This window comes from Topomyia yanbarensis, chromosome 1 (assembly GCF_030247195.1).
Source record: "Topomyia yanbarensis strain Yona2022 chromosome 1, ASM3024719v1, whole genome shotgun sequence".
Classification (NCBI taxonomy): Eukaryota; Metazoa; Arthropoda; class Insecta; order Diptera; family Culicidae; genus Topomyia; species Topomyia yanbarensis.
The window spans coordinates 89159212-89174067 of NC_080670.1; the positions used below are offsets into that span (position 1 = coordinate 89159212).

The 14856-nt window shown below is 44.0% G+C and overlaps 2 protein-coding genes across 2 annotated transcripts; one reads left to right on the forward strand and one right to left on the reverse strand.

Moving 5' to 3' along the window:
- LOC131696347 (uncharacterized) lies at positions 1 to 5356 on the reverse strand. The gene is made up of 3 exons (XM_058984892.1): positions 2201 to 5356; positions 1907 to 2146; positions 1 to 1860 (listed from the first exon to the last, which is right to left on the reverse strand). The coding sequence occupies exons 1-3, from the start codon at positions 5354 to 5356 to the stop codon at positions 1 to 3; spliced, it is 5256 nt and encodes a 1751-aa protein (XP_058840875.1).
- An 8185-nt stretch (positions 5357 to 13541) lies between these two features.
- LOC131696348 (uncharacterized) lies at positions 13542 to 14775 on the forward strand. Its single transcript, XM_058984893.1, has 3 exons — positions 13542 to 13561; positions 13629 to 13821; positions 14065 to 14775. Exons 1-3 carry the CDS (start codon positions 13542 to 13544, stop codon positions 14773 to 14775), a joined length of 924 nt encoding a protein of 307 aa, XP_058840876.1.
- Positions 14776 to 14856: the final 81 nt, after the last annotated feature.

Consider the following 14856-nt stretch of genomic DNA (forward strand, 5'->3'; position numbering starts at 1 on the left):
TTAACCGCCCACCAAATTACGATTAGGAATTTTCGCTCCAAGTCTTCCCGGAACATACTCGTCCTTGTCTAATGGCACGACTCGCAACCGTCTTACGTCTCGTCTGGTGATTCCCGTGGCGGTTTTGACCGACACTACACGCACTAATCCATCAGGTCCGGGGAAGGTTTCCAAATTTCTCCCTAGCGGCCACTGCCTCGGTTTTTCGTCGTCTTTTACCAAAATTACAAAATCACCTACTGCGATATTAGGCGATGATTGCTGCCACTTCGTGAAACGTTGCAGCGAGCGAACGTATTCGAGCTGCCAACGGGATCGAAACTCTTGCGACAGACGTTGAATATAACTCCATCGAGACAATGAGCTAATTTGACGCTCCAGCATGTTAATTTCCGGAACTGATGTGAGAGCTCTTCCGATTAGGAAGTGTGCAGGTGTCAATGGCTGAGGGTCATGAGCGTCATTGGAGATCGGTGTAATTGGCCTGGAGTTCATTGTTGCTGCAACCTGGGCGAGAAGAGTGGACAATTCTTCGAATGTGAAGTGTTGATTGCCCGCGATTTTCCCTAGAAGGTGTTTTGCGCCTTTGATCGCAGACTCCCAAAGTCCGCCGTGGTGTGGTGACCGAGCGGGTATGAAGTTCCAGACTACACCTTTATCTGCCAAGAAGTTGGCGACCTGTTGGTTGTGGTTTGCGGAATTTATGAGGCGGTAGAGCTCTTGGAGTTGCTTGGAGGCAGCCCTGAAATTTGTTGCGTTGTCTGAAAACATTTTGGCTGGAAGTCCGTAACGACTGGAGAACCGAGTGAAAGCTGCCAAGAATGCGGAAGTGCTGAGATCCGATACTGCTGCCAGATGAACCGCCTTTGTTGAGAAGCACACGAACAGTGCAATGTATCCCTTGCTCGCCACCGCACCACGTGCTCTGCGCCCAACGATGCTCACTGGACCCGCATAATCAACGCCAGTAATCAGAAACGGTGGATGTGGCTGAACGCGATCTGCAGGCAGCTGCCCCATTTGCTGGTAGATCTGGGCCGGCTTAGCCCGAGCGCAGACAATGCACTGACGATAGACCTTGCGAGCGACGCTGGGACCACGTATAATCCAGAACCGTCTTCGAGATACTGCTAGCAGTGTTTGCGGTCCGCAATGATGGTGCGTGATGTGATCACGATGCAGCACGAGAAAAGTTAGGATGGAGTTACGTGGTAGTAACAGTGGATGCTTAGTGTCATATTGTAGATTTGATTGCTCAATTCTACCGCCCACCCTGAGAAGTCCCCTTTCGTCCAGGAACGGCTTAAGTTGAAACAGTGTACTTTGACGTTTTACGTCTTTATGTTGATGCAAACGTTGAAGTTCATCATAATAGTGTTGCTGTTGGACGTGCTTTAGGTAGACTTCCAGGGCACGATTCAACTCCTTGGGAGTTAATGTTGTGGTTTGCCTTGGCTCCCGACAACGGAAACGCAGCATGCGGGCAGTGACTCGAAGCAATCTCTGAAGGTTTGGATAGTATCTGGACATCATAGCGTCCAGGAAGGTATTCTTGTAGACGACGACGAGTGACACTACGGTTGCCTTCTGCTCTCTGTTGATTTGTTGCTGTTGAGATGTGTTCAGTTGTTTGTTTATCGTGTCATGTCCTGATTTAGGATTCCAAAGCGGTCCGTCCCACCAGAGCTTGTCTTTCAGCTGTTCCGGTATCATCCCACGTGAGATCAAGTCTGCAGGGTTGAGATGCGTGTCGACATGACCCCAGTTGATTGCTGGTAAATATGTTACGACCTCTGCCTCTCGGTTGGCAACAAAGGTCTTCCATCGGGATGCACCCCCATTGATCCAGGCCAGTGCAACCTGGGAATCGTATTTCGAACAAGGGTTGATCGATGGCGCTTGTCACATTCTTTATTAGTCGTGCGAGAATGACCGTAGCGCACAATTCCAGTCGTGGTAATGTCGTTCTACCGTTTCCAATTGGAGCAAGTTTTGATTTAGCGCTCAGCAAGCGCGATGCGATGGTGCCGTCGTCGTCGATGGAGCGAATGTATACACACGCACCCATAGCCCGCTCGGAAGCATCACTGTAGCCGTGCAGGAGCAAATGCGTTGTCCTCTGAGCTCCAATCACTCTTCGAGGAATCTGAAACGAGTTGAGATACGAAAGATTTTGCACAAAAACAAACCAATCTTGTACCAATTCACCAGGGGGAGTAGCATCCCAGGCCACCTTCAGCTCCCATAGTCGCTGCATTACCAGCTTTGCCTTGACAACGATTGGTGCGAGTAGTCCTAGAGGGTCGAATAGGCTGGCAATTTGCGACAGTATGGTTCGTTTTGTGGGCTGAAGGATCTGTGATGGATGATAGCTGAAATGAAGCTCGTCACTGCACGGCTGCCAGTGAATGCCGAGGGCTTTGATGGTATTGGAGTCGTCGATTTCGATGGGCATCTTCAGTTCACGATCTGTTTCTGGAAGACCTTCTAGCGCAGCGGCATCGTTAGATGCCCATTTTCGTAAGTGAAAACCGCCAGAATGGAAAATATCCGACAGTTGACTGCGTAGGCGCTTGGCTTCATCAATGTTGTCTACACCGACGAGAAGATCGTCAACGTATGTTCCCTTGGACGCCTTCTCCACCGCTTGAGGGTATTGTTCGCGGAAGGACAGTAACAGCTGTTGCACACATTTCGTAGCCAGATATGATGCACTTTTAGTGCCGTATGTCACGGTGTTTAGTCGATACTCGTTCATGGGTTCATCATTCGACCATCGCCAGAGAATCCTTTGGTAGTCGCGATCGTCTTCATGTAGCAGCACCATGCGATACATTTTTTGGATGTCTCCGGTCAAAACGATAGTAGGAAAGCGAAATCTAAGAAGTATGGCGATCAATGAATCCTGCAGAACTGGTCCCGCCATAAGAATATCATTGAGGGACTTCCCGCTGGTGGATTTAGCGGAAGCGTCAAAGACCACACGGCATTTCGTGGTTGTGCTAGCTTCCTTGACGACGCAGTGGTGAGGAAGAAAAGTAGAACGTCTTGTGGTCGATGGTGCTGCCAACGACATATGCCCTAATTCGACATACTCACGCAAAAAGGCATGATACTGCTCCAGAAGTTGCGGATTTTTGTTCAATTTCCGCTCAAGATGGATCAGTCTTCTGGTTGCCATTTCCCTGGAGTCGCCCAAGGTGTTGGGATTTTCCAGGAATGGAAGACGCACTACGAAATGTCCAAACTCGTTGCGGGTAGTGTGCTTCAGAAAGTGATCCTCACACTGTGTTTCTTGGTTACTGAAGTACGGTTTAGTGTTAGCATACTCTTCGAGCTCCCAGAATTGTTTTAACTGTTTCGATAGAAGATCATCAGTAGAAGCCAATAAGCATAATGGTAAGCTCGATTCTGCCGATTGTTTGGGATATTCGTATCCACCTGAAACCACCCATCCTAATTTGGTGTTTTGAAGGACAGACAACCGGTTCTCTAGGCAGAGCTTGATGGTTCCTGGTTCGAGCAAGTTGAAAAAAAGCTTGTTCCCGAGCAGCATGCTGATTTTGCCAGGACGGTGGAATTGGGGATCGGCTAGATGAATGGAACTGGGAATAGGCCAATTGCTGATGTCCACCGGTTTTATTGGTAGCTCGGACGTGATACGATCCAAAACTACGCACGGAATGACGTTTTGGTACTCCGAGCAGCGTGAGCTAAATGTCACTAATGCACCCTTACTGGCATGGCCAAAGGTTCCAGAAATTCCATCAAATTCAAAGTCGACGTCAGCGGTTGATAGACCCAACTTATCGCACAAATCTGTGGTTATGTAACTGGTGTGAGAGGCGCAGTCAAGAATTGCTCTGCAAGCGAGGGGCCTCCCATGTTTGTCCTGGACGTTGATTGTAACTGTCAGCAGGAGGACGTTAGTATCGACAATGTCATTTGTCAGGTTGAGGTGTGAAACCAGTGATTGAGACACTGAATGGGGACCGGAAAGCTCCATAGCGGATGACGTGCTAGTTGCAGTTTGAGCGGCTGGTGGGTGGAAGGCTTCGTGCAAACGAGTATGATGGAATTGGTTATACCTTCTACAGCTACCAGATTTACAGGCTTCGCTGGCATGTAGCTTCAGGCAGTTTTGACAGAGCTTCTGTCTGGAAATATAGGTAAAGCGTTCATTAGCCGTCGAGTTGAAAAACTTACCGCACTGATATAACTGATGCGGTGATTTGGCGCAGTAACCGCAGACCGTATGTGAAACATGGTTGGTGGATACGAGTGTAGGTGTTCTAGGTTGAACCTTGGCGGGGAGCTTGAATAATGTTGTTGATGTTCTCGAACGACTTGGTTGCATAGATTTTAAAGCGCAGCTATGTGAATCGACGAATTTCAAAAATCTGTCCAGCGTAATTTCTTCATCCGTCATGTCAGCCTTCTTCTGGAACCACAACTGTTTCGTATCGGGATCCAGTTTATCAACGAGGATGTACAGCAACCAGATATCACGGCCCTCACGTTTCATGGCCTTGAGCGCTCGAATAACTTCGTCAGACACATCGTGTAGAGAGCGCAATCCAGTGGCGGATGGAGACGTCATTGATGGTTGGCCCAGAAAGCGCTGTATATGCTGTGCAGCTATTTCGAGTGGCTTATCGTATCTGTCCCTTAGTTTGGCAAGCGCGGGTGCGTAATTGGCGTCCTCGATCCTAAGGTGAGAAATCAAAGACCCAGCTTCGCCAGCGAGGTTGGTCTTCAAGAAATAAAGCTTCTGACTGTCCTGCAGGTTCGGATTTTTGTGAACAGCACTGTCGAACAAATCGTAGAACGATGGCCACTCGAGAATGTTACCGCTAAATATTGGAAGATTCATGCGCGGTAGTTTAATATCAGAAAAAATCTGTGCGTTCTGATCAACACTTGCTGCAGCGGTGTTCGAGTTGGCAGCTTGATGCACAAAGGAAAAATTGGATGAAAAATGGCGGAAAAAATCTGCTTGCTGTTCTGCGAGTTGCCGAATGGCGTCGGTGCCATTTTGCATTAGCGGGACCTCGTGTTGAGTGGACGAGAAGTCCATCCTTTTTAGCAATTTGTTGAATCCATTTTTCAATAAAACGACGTCTTCCTCGAAATTGGCCAATTGATCGAGAAGGTCATCAATTTCGGTGTCTTTGAATACCTCCACCATCCGTCCGTGGATCGACAGGTACCCACTCCAAACTTCTTGGAGGTTATCCAGCTCAGTCTGGATGTCTATATCGTCCAGCTCCTCACTTGCTCGGAACCGAGCTAAAATCTTTTTTATGCGATCCAATCGTGATTCCTGCGATTTTCTCCCGCGAACGAGTGAGTCCATTGTGGATAATCACGCACAATTTTTTTGCTCTTGAGGGTTTGTCTCAAACTGGCGCACTTTTGCGAATCGCGGTACGACGGTGAAAACGGATAAAACGCGCTTTAATTGTCACCGACGGTCCCGAGATCCGGTTCGAAGGACCAATTTGTTGCTGCCAAAGTCCGAAAAAACCGCGAAAGGGAAAGAAACCGAAAGAAACAAGTTCGTCGAACGGATTAAAAAACGCGTGTTGACAACTCGATGGTATAATTCACTGTAATATTTTATTCACAAGATGCGAGGGTAGTGGTAACAAATTAGTGGGTAAAAAAAGCAAATTTGTATAATGTTGTGATTTCCTGTGTCTGTACCTGATAAACGGGTAGATTAGTAGTGGTAGTTGACCTAGTCGCTCGTAGGAGCCCATCCAGAGATTTAACGCCAACATTGTTGCGGCCAAAGTCCGAAAAAACCGCGAAAGGGAAAGAAACCGAAAGAAACAAGTTCGTCGAACGGATTAAAAAACGCGTGTTGACGACTCGATGGTATAATTCACTGTAATATTTTATTCACTAGATGCGAGGGTAGTGGTAACAAATTAGTGGGTAAAAAAAGCAAATTTGTATAATGTTGTGATTTCCTGTGTCTGTACCTGATAAACGGGTAGATTAGTAGTGGTAGTTGACCTAGTCGCTCGTAGGGGCCCATCCAGAGATTTCGCGCCAACATTAACCGCCCACCGAATTACGATTAGGAATTTTCGCTCCAAGTCTTCCCGGAACATACTCGTCCTTGTCTAATGGCACGACTCGCAACCGTCTTACGTCTCGTCTGGTGATTCCCGTGGCGGTTTTGACCGACACTACACGCACTAATCCATCAGGTCCGGGGAAGGTTTCCAAATTTCTCCCTAGCGGCCACTGCCTCGGTTTTTCGTCGTCTTTTACCAAAATTACAAAATCACCTACTGCGATATTAGGCGATGATTGCTGCCACTTCGTGAAACGTTGCAGCGAGCGAACGTATTCGAGCTGCCAACGGGATCGAAACTCTTGCGACAGACGTTGGATATAACTCCATTCTGGCGGTTTTCAGCTACGAAAATGGGCATCTAACGATGCCGCTGCGCTAGAAGGTCTTCCAGAAACAGATCGTGAACTGAAGATGCCCATTGAAATCGACGACTCCAATACCATCAAAGCCCTCGGCATTCACTGGCAGCCGTACAGTGACGAGCTTCATTTCAGCTATCATCCATCACAGATCCTTCAGCCCACAAAACGAACCATACTGTCGCAAATTGCCAGCCTATTCGACCCTCTAGGACTACTCGCACCAATCGTTGTCAAGGCAAAGCTGGTAATGCAGCGACTATGGGAGCTGTAGGTGGCCTGGGATGCTACTCCCCCTGGTGAGTTGGTTGAGCCCTGAAATTTGTTGCGTTGTCTGAAAACATCCGGCTCGAAGGACCAATTTGTTGCGGCCAAAGTCCGAAAAAACCGCGAAAGGGAAAGAAACCGAAAGAAACAAGTTCGTCGAACGGATTAAAAACGCGTGTTGACGACTCGATGGTATAATTCACTGTAATATTTTATTCACAAGATGCGAGGGTAGTGGTAACAAATTAGTGGGTAAAAAAAGCAAATTTGTATAATGTTGTGATTTCCTGTGTCTGTACCTGATAAACGGGTAGATTAGTAGTGGTAGTTGACCTAGTCGCTCGTAGGGGCTTATCCAGAGATTTCGCGCCAACAATACATTTATAACATTGAATGGGGTTAGGTACCTATTTTTGTCCTATTAGGGAGGGTTCCACATTATTTCATTATTAATTTTATTATTTCAGCTTCTTTGCTTTGTTATTAGGAGCCATTTTTTATTTCGATTATAGAGGTTTTAGAGTTAAGGTCATTCGCCTCTTATTAAGAACCAATATAATAACAAAATTGTCTTGAGAATGGTGAAAATCTTCTGTATGAGCGCAGCTAATCGAGTACCCCATTTATCGCAACACCATTTGAGCCAATGCGTTGAGCAAATATGGCAGACGCTGCTCTAACCAAAGGCGTCAGATGGGTGGAATGATAATAGAAAAAGGGTAAAAATAGGATTATTACTCTATATGCTCTTTTAAACACGTTTTCAAAAAATAATCAAGTGTCCCTAAATTAGGGATCGAGTCTGCACTAATAAAAGAATTTTCCAGTTTTTTGTTGTATTCCAAAAATGCTCATAGCTCATGTTCAATATAATATTTCCATGTAATTTTTTTATGATTATCAGTCAACCCTAGAAACAATATAAAACTACAAAAAATACATAGTTTTTGTATCATTCCAGAGAGTAGGATTGAAAAATAAAAAAGGGGATCAAGTCTCCTCAGTCTCCCCTAAAGTTGACGAAAAATCTTTGCTCCGACCCAATACAGCGGTCGTTGACTTTAAATTCTGTTCAATAAGATTGAGTTTTCGTGAAGTGGAATACCTGCTGAAGGTGAAGATGCAGCTTAAGCTCAAGGAGGTTATGTATCTACAGTATCATCATCTTCGCAATGTGGTACTCATATCATTCAACACGTTAGCCCAAGCCTAACGTTTCGTTTTCCAGAACAACTTGAAGCACGTGGCTCAAAGTGATAAAGTTGGAATTAAGATTCCCGTGTATGTAGAAAAAGACTATGTAGATGTAAAGCTACATGACCTATCACCACGTACCCCTCCTGATCTAATCGCAAAATACATGTCGCAATACGGAGAAGTAGAATCCGTTACACGTGATACGTGGAGAAATTTCTTCCAGGGTACACCTAACGGTGTTCTTGTGGTGAGGATGCGGATCGAAAGACCTATCCCCTCCCACTTGACTATAAAACTCAAAACCCACGAAGCTACTATTAATCAAACTACGTTATGCACCCATGAGGGGCAAACTCCTACGTGCAAGTATTGTAATCAGACTGCGCACCACGGACAACCTTGCGCGGAAGATACAGAGGAGAATGCATCTCTACCGATTGCCAACGAATCCACGGCAAACCAACCCAAAAAAGAGTTTTCAACACCAATACCTGAACCACAAACGGTTGCCAAATTTGTGGCAGCTGTTCAGTCCATATTGACAACTGCCAAAGCAGGATCCAGCACCCCAAAAACCACTGTAAGCAATATCGGTGAAGAAGATAAAAACAATGACGACGGATTTACATTGGTCACCCGTAAGTGCAAGAAGCAGGAGAGAACATCTGGTCGCGGGAATCAAGGCACTTTTAACGATGATGACCTTGATGTGGAGGACAGGAGAGAATTAAATGGTCCCATGACGCAGTAGGCGAGCCGCGAAAGAAGGTCTCTGCTCGCAATAAAAAGTTGCGCGCACGAGATCCAACGGACAATCAATAATATTTGTTTATATTTTTATTCTTTACATATTGTAAACACTTAAAAGATCCACCGCTCCGTTAAGCTACCGCTATGAGCCGTGTCAAATAAACGAAATAAAAAACAGTAACCCACCCAAACATTCTAATGTATATATTCAGGGCGAACTTGTTTTTAGAAAATACAAATAGTTTCATGAATACGAGGTTTATTATTTATAATTTCTGGAACTTTGTCACGGTTTTCGTAAATCGTCCAGTTCATGAAATCGTGACCTTTTGTTCATGAATTTATGAACGGATTTTGTAGCCAGCCCTGGTCGATCCCTAGCAAGCGTGCAGCTTATGCGCCACTTCCCGTAGGAAGACTGCACGCCAAGATTTGTTTGCCCGGATGAGACTCTTCTTAGGGCGAGTCCCTGAAGAAGATTCACCTAAAAGAAATTAATCAGGATCGAACCAGACAGGCTTATCAAAAATTAGCCTCCAAAAGTCGGGTAGACGACCCTATTATCAACTAGCAGCAATCATTAAAAACCTCATCACCCTCAGATAATTCGCAGTAAGAAATTCCCCATACCTAATATATCATCACTGGAACTGCAGCCACTCATCAACAGGTGGCACAACACGTTGAAAGCGAAGCTTTCACCACTCATCAAATTCCGCCAAGCGGAAGACAGTGAAACGAAAACGAAAACTACACCGAACGAAGTGACGTAACCATACTAGAACGGGACTAAATCTTGCGGGAGTACTACAAACATTTGATTACATTTTAACTAAACAACATTTATTTCACGGTACGGTACGGAAAGATTTTCGTTGCTACTCCATGTTTGTATTTTTCCAATTTTAAATTCTAGGCCTATCTTCTATGTCTGTGTGCGTATTCTCTCCCTACTTGTGCTTATTGACCATACGTGTGCTTTTCTCCTTCAAAATCCTCCCAAATTTGGTGACGTCACCTCACGGCTCCAGCGTATCAACGGCTATCGCTTTGCACCCGGGTGGCTTAATTTATCAAAGGGTTGTGTGTGGCGTTCATGAATTGCGAACTAGAACATAATGGCCGACACACAACCTCAATTCATGGACGCGTCCCTAATTATCGCCGTCCGTGGACGACTTCTCGAGCGCTTTTCGCTCTGACGGATTAAATCACTGTGGCGTCCTGCTTGGACGCCACCCTTCACACTTAATTAGCAAGAACGATACGACTCACCAGTTATTTCTGCTGTTGGTTTCTGCTGCTGTCGATCGTTCTGCTGCGATGACGGGCGATGATGGGCGATCACATCGATCGGCCGCGCCGGTTTCTGACCAGCGGTTGTTGGATGCTGGTTGATGATTTATCGGCCGGAAAAGTTGCGTTGGGTTTCCCGACGATAGAAGGAACGGCTTTTAGACGGGTCGTCCTTCCTTCCGGCGGCGTAACGGTGCCGGGTTCAAATTTCGTCCGATGCGCTTGGACCTGCGCGCGTGTGGTTTTGTTCCTCTCTTCTTCCTCTAGTTCGTCGTAGCTGTGTCAAATAAAGAGGTGCCGTCTGGCTATTGCAAACGGGGTCATTAGCACATGGGGAGGGTCAATGGCACTATAATTTTGAGCACTATTACCTTTCTCCTGAATTCGCACGCACTTTACCACACGCTAGCGTTTGTTACGAACTTACAGACAACTAATGGAACGGGAGAGACAAGAAATTTAGACTAATTCAAAGTACTATCACGACACTTTACATACTTGGAAACTAAACCGGACAAAACTACGCGCACTTTCACTATGTTTGGCGGACTGGGACGAAATGGACTAGCAGCGTTAATCCTCAGATTAGGGAAGGTAATTTCGTACGAACTTACAGGAAGCGCGTATTTTCCCGCAAATTTCTTCGGGCAAGTTCGGAAATCAACGACCCTACTAGCTGTTTTATTCTGTCAGCTAACTCTTGGCTCTATCTGTCCCTTTCCATCATGCATTCCAAGTGAAGGATCGTCATGGTTTTCGTCTTCAGGAGAATCTCAACAGGCAATTTAATTTCTTCCCCTCGCGGAGAGGAATATTTGCTAGGGTGTTGCGCAAGAGTTGATCAACGGTAGGTTGTCTAACTCTTGGCGCAAACAAATCAGACTGGTTCTACTAAATTTGAAAAATATTGCTGAATATGACATGACCGCTACATAACACCAGGCTTGTTTTACGAAAATTTGGTATTAGGATTAATACCAAATTTTCGTAAGGGACAATTTTACGAAAATGACTAAGACTAACAATAGAAAAAAAAACTACAACTACTATTTACAAAATGTTATGTACAACTAATCCTAGGTTCGCCTTGAATACAGAAATACTTATGGATTTGACATTTCCCCTGTTGCGCTCCGGTAGTTCAGATATATAACACTCAAAGACTGCAACAAATCCCCAAAATACTGGCATTGATACCAAAATATTGAAATTTTAGATCAAGCCGAAACCCCAACACTACAACATACATTGAGTTTCTTACGGCTCTCAATGCAACATAATTCCCAATGTAACTTCATGAATACTACAAGAAACAGGCTTATTGAGTTCCAGAACTACTCCAATCCTTACGTTGGAAATGTATCCCTTCACTCAATTTACCGCACAGTTTTGTCTTTTGAAAGCACCTCAGAGCTTTTCTCTGAATAAACACTTTCTACTAGACAAAACGCAGAACTGAACTTCATAATTTCCTTTGCAGTGACTCGAACGCCGAAATAATTCAGCTAGTGAGAAATCTGCACATAATTCTCCTGAAAATATCCCCCGAAATTCCCCCGAAAATATCCCCCGAAAACCCCCCGAAAATATCCCCCGAAATCCCCCGAAAATATTACCCAAAAATATCCCCCGAAAATATCTCCCAAAACAATCATTTTGGTTATGTATTAAAGCCGGATGTATTCCGACAATACGAACACATACCCTAAATGACCACATATCCCATAAATCCATCTTACGTTACATTTCCTACGTCGAAAAAAACTTTCGACAAAACCGAAATGCAACGAAAATGAAAAAGTTCCCAACCCTATTAAAGCTCTCATAAACTCACGCATACACTGAACTACCGACCCGCAACGAAGAGAAACGTCAAACTAAAAAATTGTTGCAAGTGATGTGTTGTGCTGTGTGTTAATGGTACATTTTCCAGGTAATTTACCAAATATTATACCGAAATGGCCCAAAAAACGTGCAGATAAAACGTTTCCGAAAGACGGCTAACGTAATGGAAGGTGAGTCAACTAATTTTTGTTGTTTTTCTTGTATTTTCAGGCTGAAACGGACCAACCAAAACAAACCAAAACAAACCCACTCAGATGAAGGCTGGGATGTTTCCGCGCGGCACTGGACTGTTCTGGACGGACGGATTTGGACTCTTGAAGCGGACGACAAATTGATGCTGGTGAGTTTAAATGATTTTTTTTAAATGTTTGCCAGACCGGCTATCAAACGTTTGACGAATTTCAGAATCGAAGGATGTCGCATGCAGCTGGACTGGACATGAATGTGGACCACGGCACGGGGCCGGAACTATTTAGTGGGACTGGCGCTGGACGGACTGCTACCATGCTGACCCGGAATTGCCTCAAACGGCCTATTTGAAGACAGCTATAACGGATGCCGAGAAGGGAAGTTGACTTCCAGTTAAAGGTAAGTGTGTGAACAAATTTTAATGTTTTCTTTTTCATTTTAGGAACAATCGGATGGCAAAACCCAAGATGCGAAATCCACCCCCAAGGAAGACTTCAATAAGAACCTACATTTAACATAAACTCCCACATTAAACATTAACCCACTAAATCCCAAAATTTTTGCTAAATATTGTGATAAATAAATAAACACTTAAATAAATAACAAAGAAATAAATAACAATTAACAAATAACATGAATATAAAGAAATATACAATAATTTTAAGTACTAACATAGATATAAGGAAACATTGTGAACTACAAACTAACATTACTTATATCCGAAAAATAGTATTTACAAAATTTTTATACATTGGGTGATCGTGCAAAGGCACAATCCCCTTTCTTCTTCCACCCACAAGTCTTGTATAGGTTGTTAACAAGGTATGTGTATCCCGATGCAATACAACCTGTGTTTTTTTCAAACATGGTTAAATTTCCAGGAACACTGCCGATTTCTTTAAAATTGCAACGCTATTCAGCTAAAGCAATTTGTTACTGACAGCTCGATTAACTCGGGTTTGCTCAACATTGTCTGCCGACTTCTGAGTCTTATTTCACGATCAACGTTTAAGATTCCCCAGTCTTAAACTCACGCTTTATTGCTTCTCGTTTAATGATTGCGATACTCCTCATCAACGCACTGGTGGCTCCGAGTTCTTGGTTTTATAGCTCATCGTCCTGATGAAATCAAGGACTCGCTCTGTCTTCTGGTCGAGGGGAACTTGTTCGTTCAGTAACAAATGTTTTATACTCAAGAGTGCTGCAACTCAAGGAGATCTAAAATGACCATAATCCAACACGTTCGCAAAGTTCTTCTTGAGCTAGAATGAAGATCTTAGCAACAAGGATGCCCCCAGTAAATGAAAGTTGTTGTGGGGGTACACTGTCTGAAGGACAGTGCTAACTTTACGAACTGCGGTACAGTATTTTCTGCAACCAGGAGTGGAATCGCGTAAGGTGATTGTCACCAACAAATTATCACCCTCTCAACATTGAAATCATATAAGGTGATTGTCACCGCTTATCGTCACCAAGCTGTCAAATTTATCGGTGACAACAAAAAAGCTATCACTTTGGTGCCGTGTTCATTAAACGTTTGTTGCGAAAAAATGGCTAGCAAGCAAAAAAGGTTTGTTTTCGTAAAATTTTCATCTATAATAATTATTCACTATTATAAATTATGTATTTGCTTTCAGCGCTTGTAATAATGCGTCGCAGGCACAATTGCACCTGCTGGACGAGTTTATGTCCAAACATAGTGCATTGGCCAAGGGATCATTTTTAAAAGCAGCAAATGGTCGGGATTGTGCCGCTAAACTTTGGGTGGAACTTAAAGCAAAACTTAATGCTGCTGGGCCACCGATTAAAACCGTAGCAGAATGGAAAAGAGTAAGTAAATCTGTGTACTTTTACGCTCTATTTACACCTATCCGATCCGTTTCAGTGCCGGTTCAGTTCCGTGCACGGACACAAATATTCTTTCATGCAAATCAAATGTGAGTATTCACACTTCCCATTTGAATTGTATGAAAGAATGTTGGTGTCCGTACACGGTACTGAACCGTCATTGAAATGGATCGGAAAGGTGTAAATTTGGCTTTATTCTGACAATTAATTCATTTTTTGTTAAAGGTTTGGACTACTCGAAAGTACAAGGCCAAAAAAAAGTTGTCGGAAAACAAACGGTCCATACGGCAAACTGGCGGCGGTCCATATGATATTCAGCAGCTCACAACCGCCGAAGAAACAGTAATTGACGCATGTGGATTTGAAGCTACTGTATCTGGGATTTCCGACGTTGGTTCATACGGTGTTGATCAATATGGATCTGAATCTGAGATGGATATTGAAAATGACCCACCGGCTGGCTTGGAACACTTCGGATGTGAAGATGTGATTGGAAATGCATTTCCAGTAACTCATGAGTCAGAAAACCCAACGCCTCTAGTAACACCGGTTACATCGTTAAGAAGAGTTTCGCAACCACAGATGTTAAGACGTCAGGTGCAGTTGACTGAGCAATTCGTTAACGCCTCTAAGGAAATGATGGAACAAACGAAAATGTTTCAAACTTCTATCATGTCCACATCCCTGGAACAGCAAAGGCAACTGAAATCTATCAAGTACGAGTTACGCGATTTCAACGGAAATAAGAAAAAGGAAAATGTATTGCTAGCAGAGAGAAATAAGCTGCTAGAAAGGAAGCTCAATATGCTGGAAAACGAGAAACAACAAAACTTTGAGTTAACAAAAAGAAAATTGGAATTACAAAAAATAAACATTGAAGTGCTACAAGCTGCAAATGAGCTGAAGCGCCTTAAGATAGGTACAGAAACGGCTTAAAATGTACTGTGAATAGAAATAATATAGAAAAACAACGTTTGGCTATACTTTGTATTAAGCAGCTGTGAATATTGCTAATTT

Excerpts from the sequence above, each read along its gene's own strand:
- LOC131696348 (XM_058984893.1), top strand. The coding sequence starts at position 13,542 with ATGGCTAGCAAGCAAAAAAG. Across the intron at positions 13,562-13,628 it reads ATGGCTAGCAAGCAAAAAAG|CGCTTGTAATAATGCGTCGC; the intron begins GTTTGTTTTCGT and ends ATTTGCTTTCAG. Across the intron at positions 13,822-14,064 it reads CCGTAGCAGAATGGAAAAGA|GTTTGGACTACTCGAAAGTA; the intron begins GTAAGTAAATCT and ends TTTTTGTTAAAG.
- LOC131696347 (XM_058984892.1), bottom strand. The coding sequence starts at position 5,356 with ATGGACTCACTCGTTCGCGGGAGAAAATCGCAGGAATCACGATTGGAT. Across the intron at positions 2,147-2,200 it reads CTACTCCCCCTGGTGAATTG|ATTCCTCGAAGAGTGATTGG; the intron begins GTACAAGATTGG and ends AACTCGTTTCAG. Across the intron at positions 1,861-1,906 it reads TCGCACGACTAATAAAGAAT|GTTGCACTGGCCTGGATCAA; the intron begins GTGACAAGCGCC and ends TACGATTCCCAG.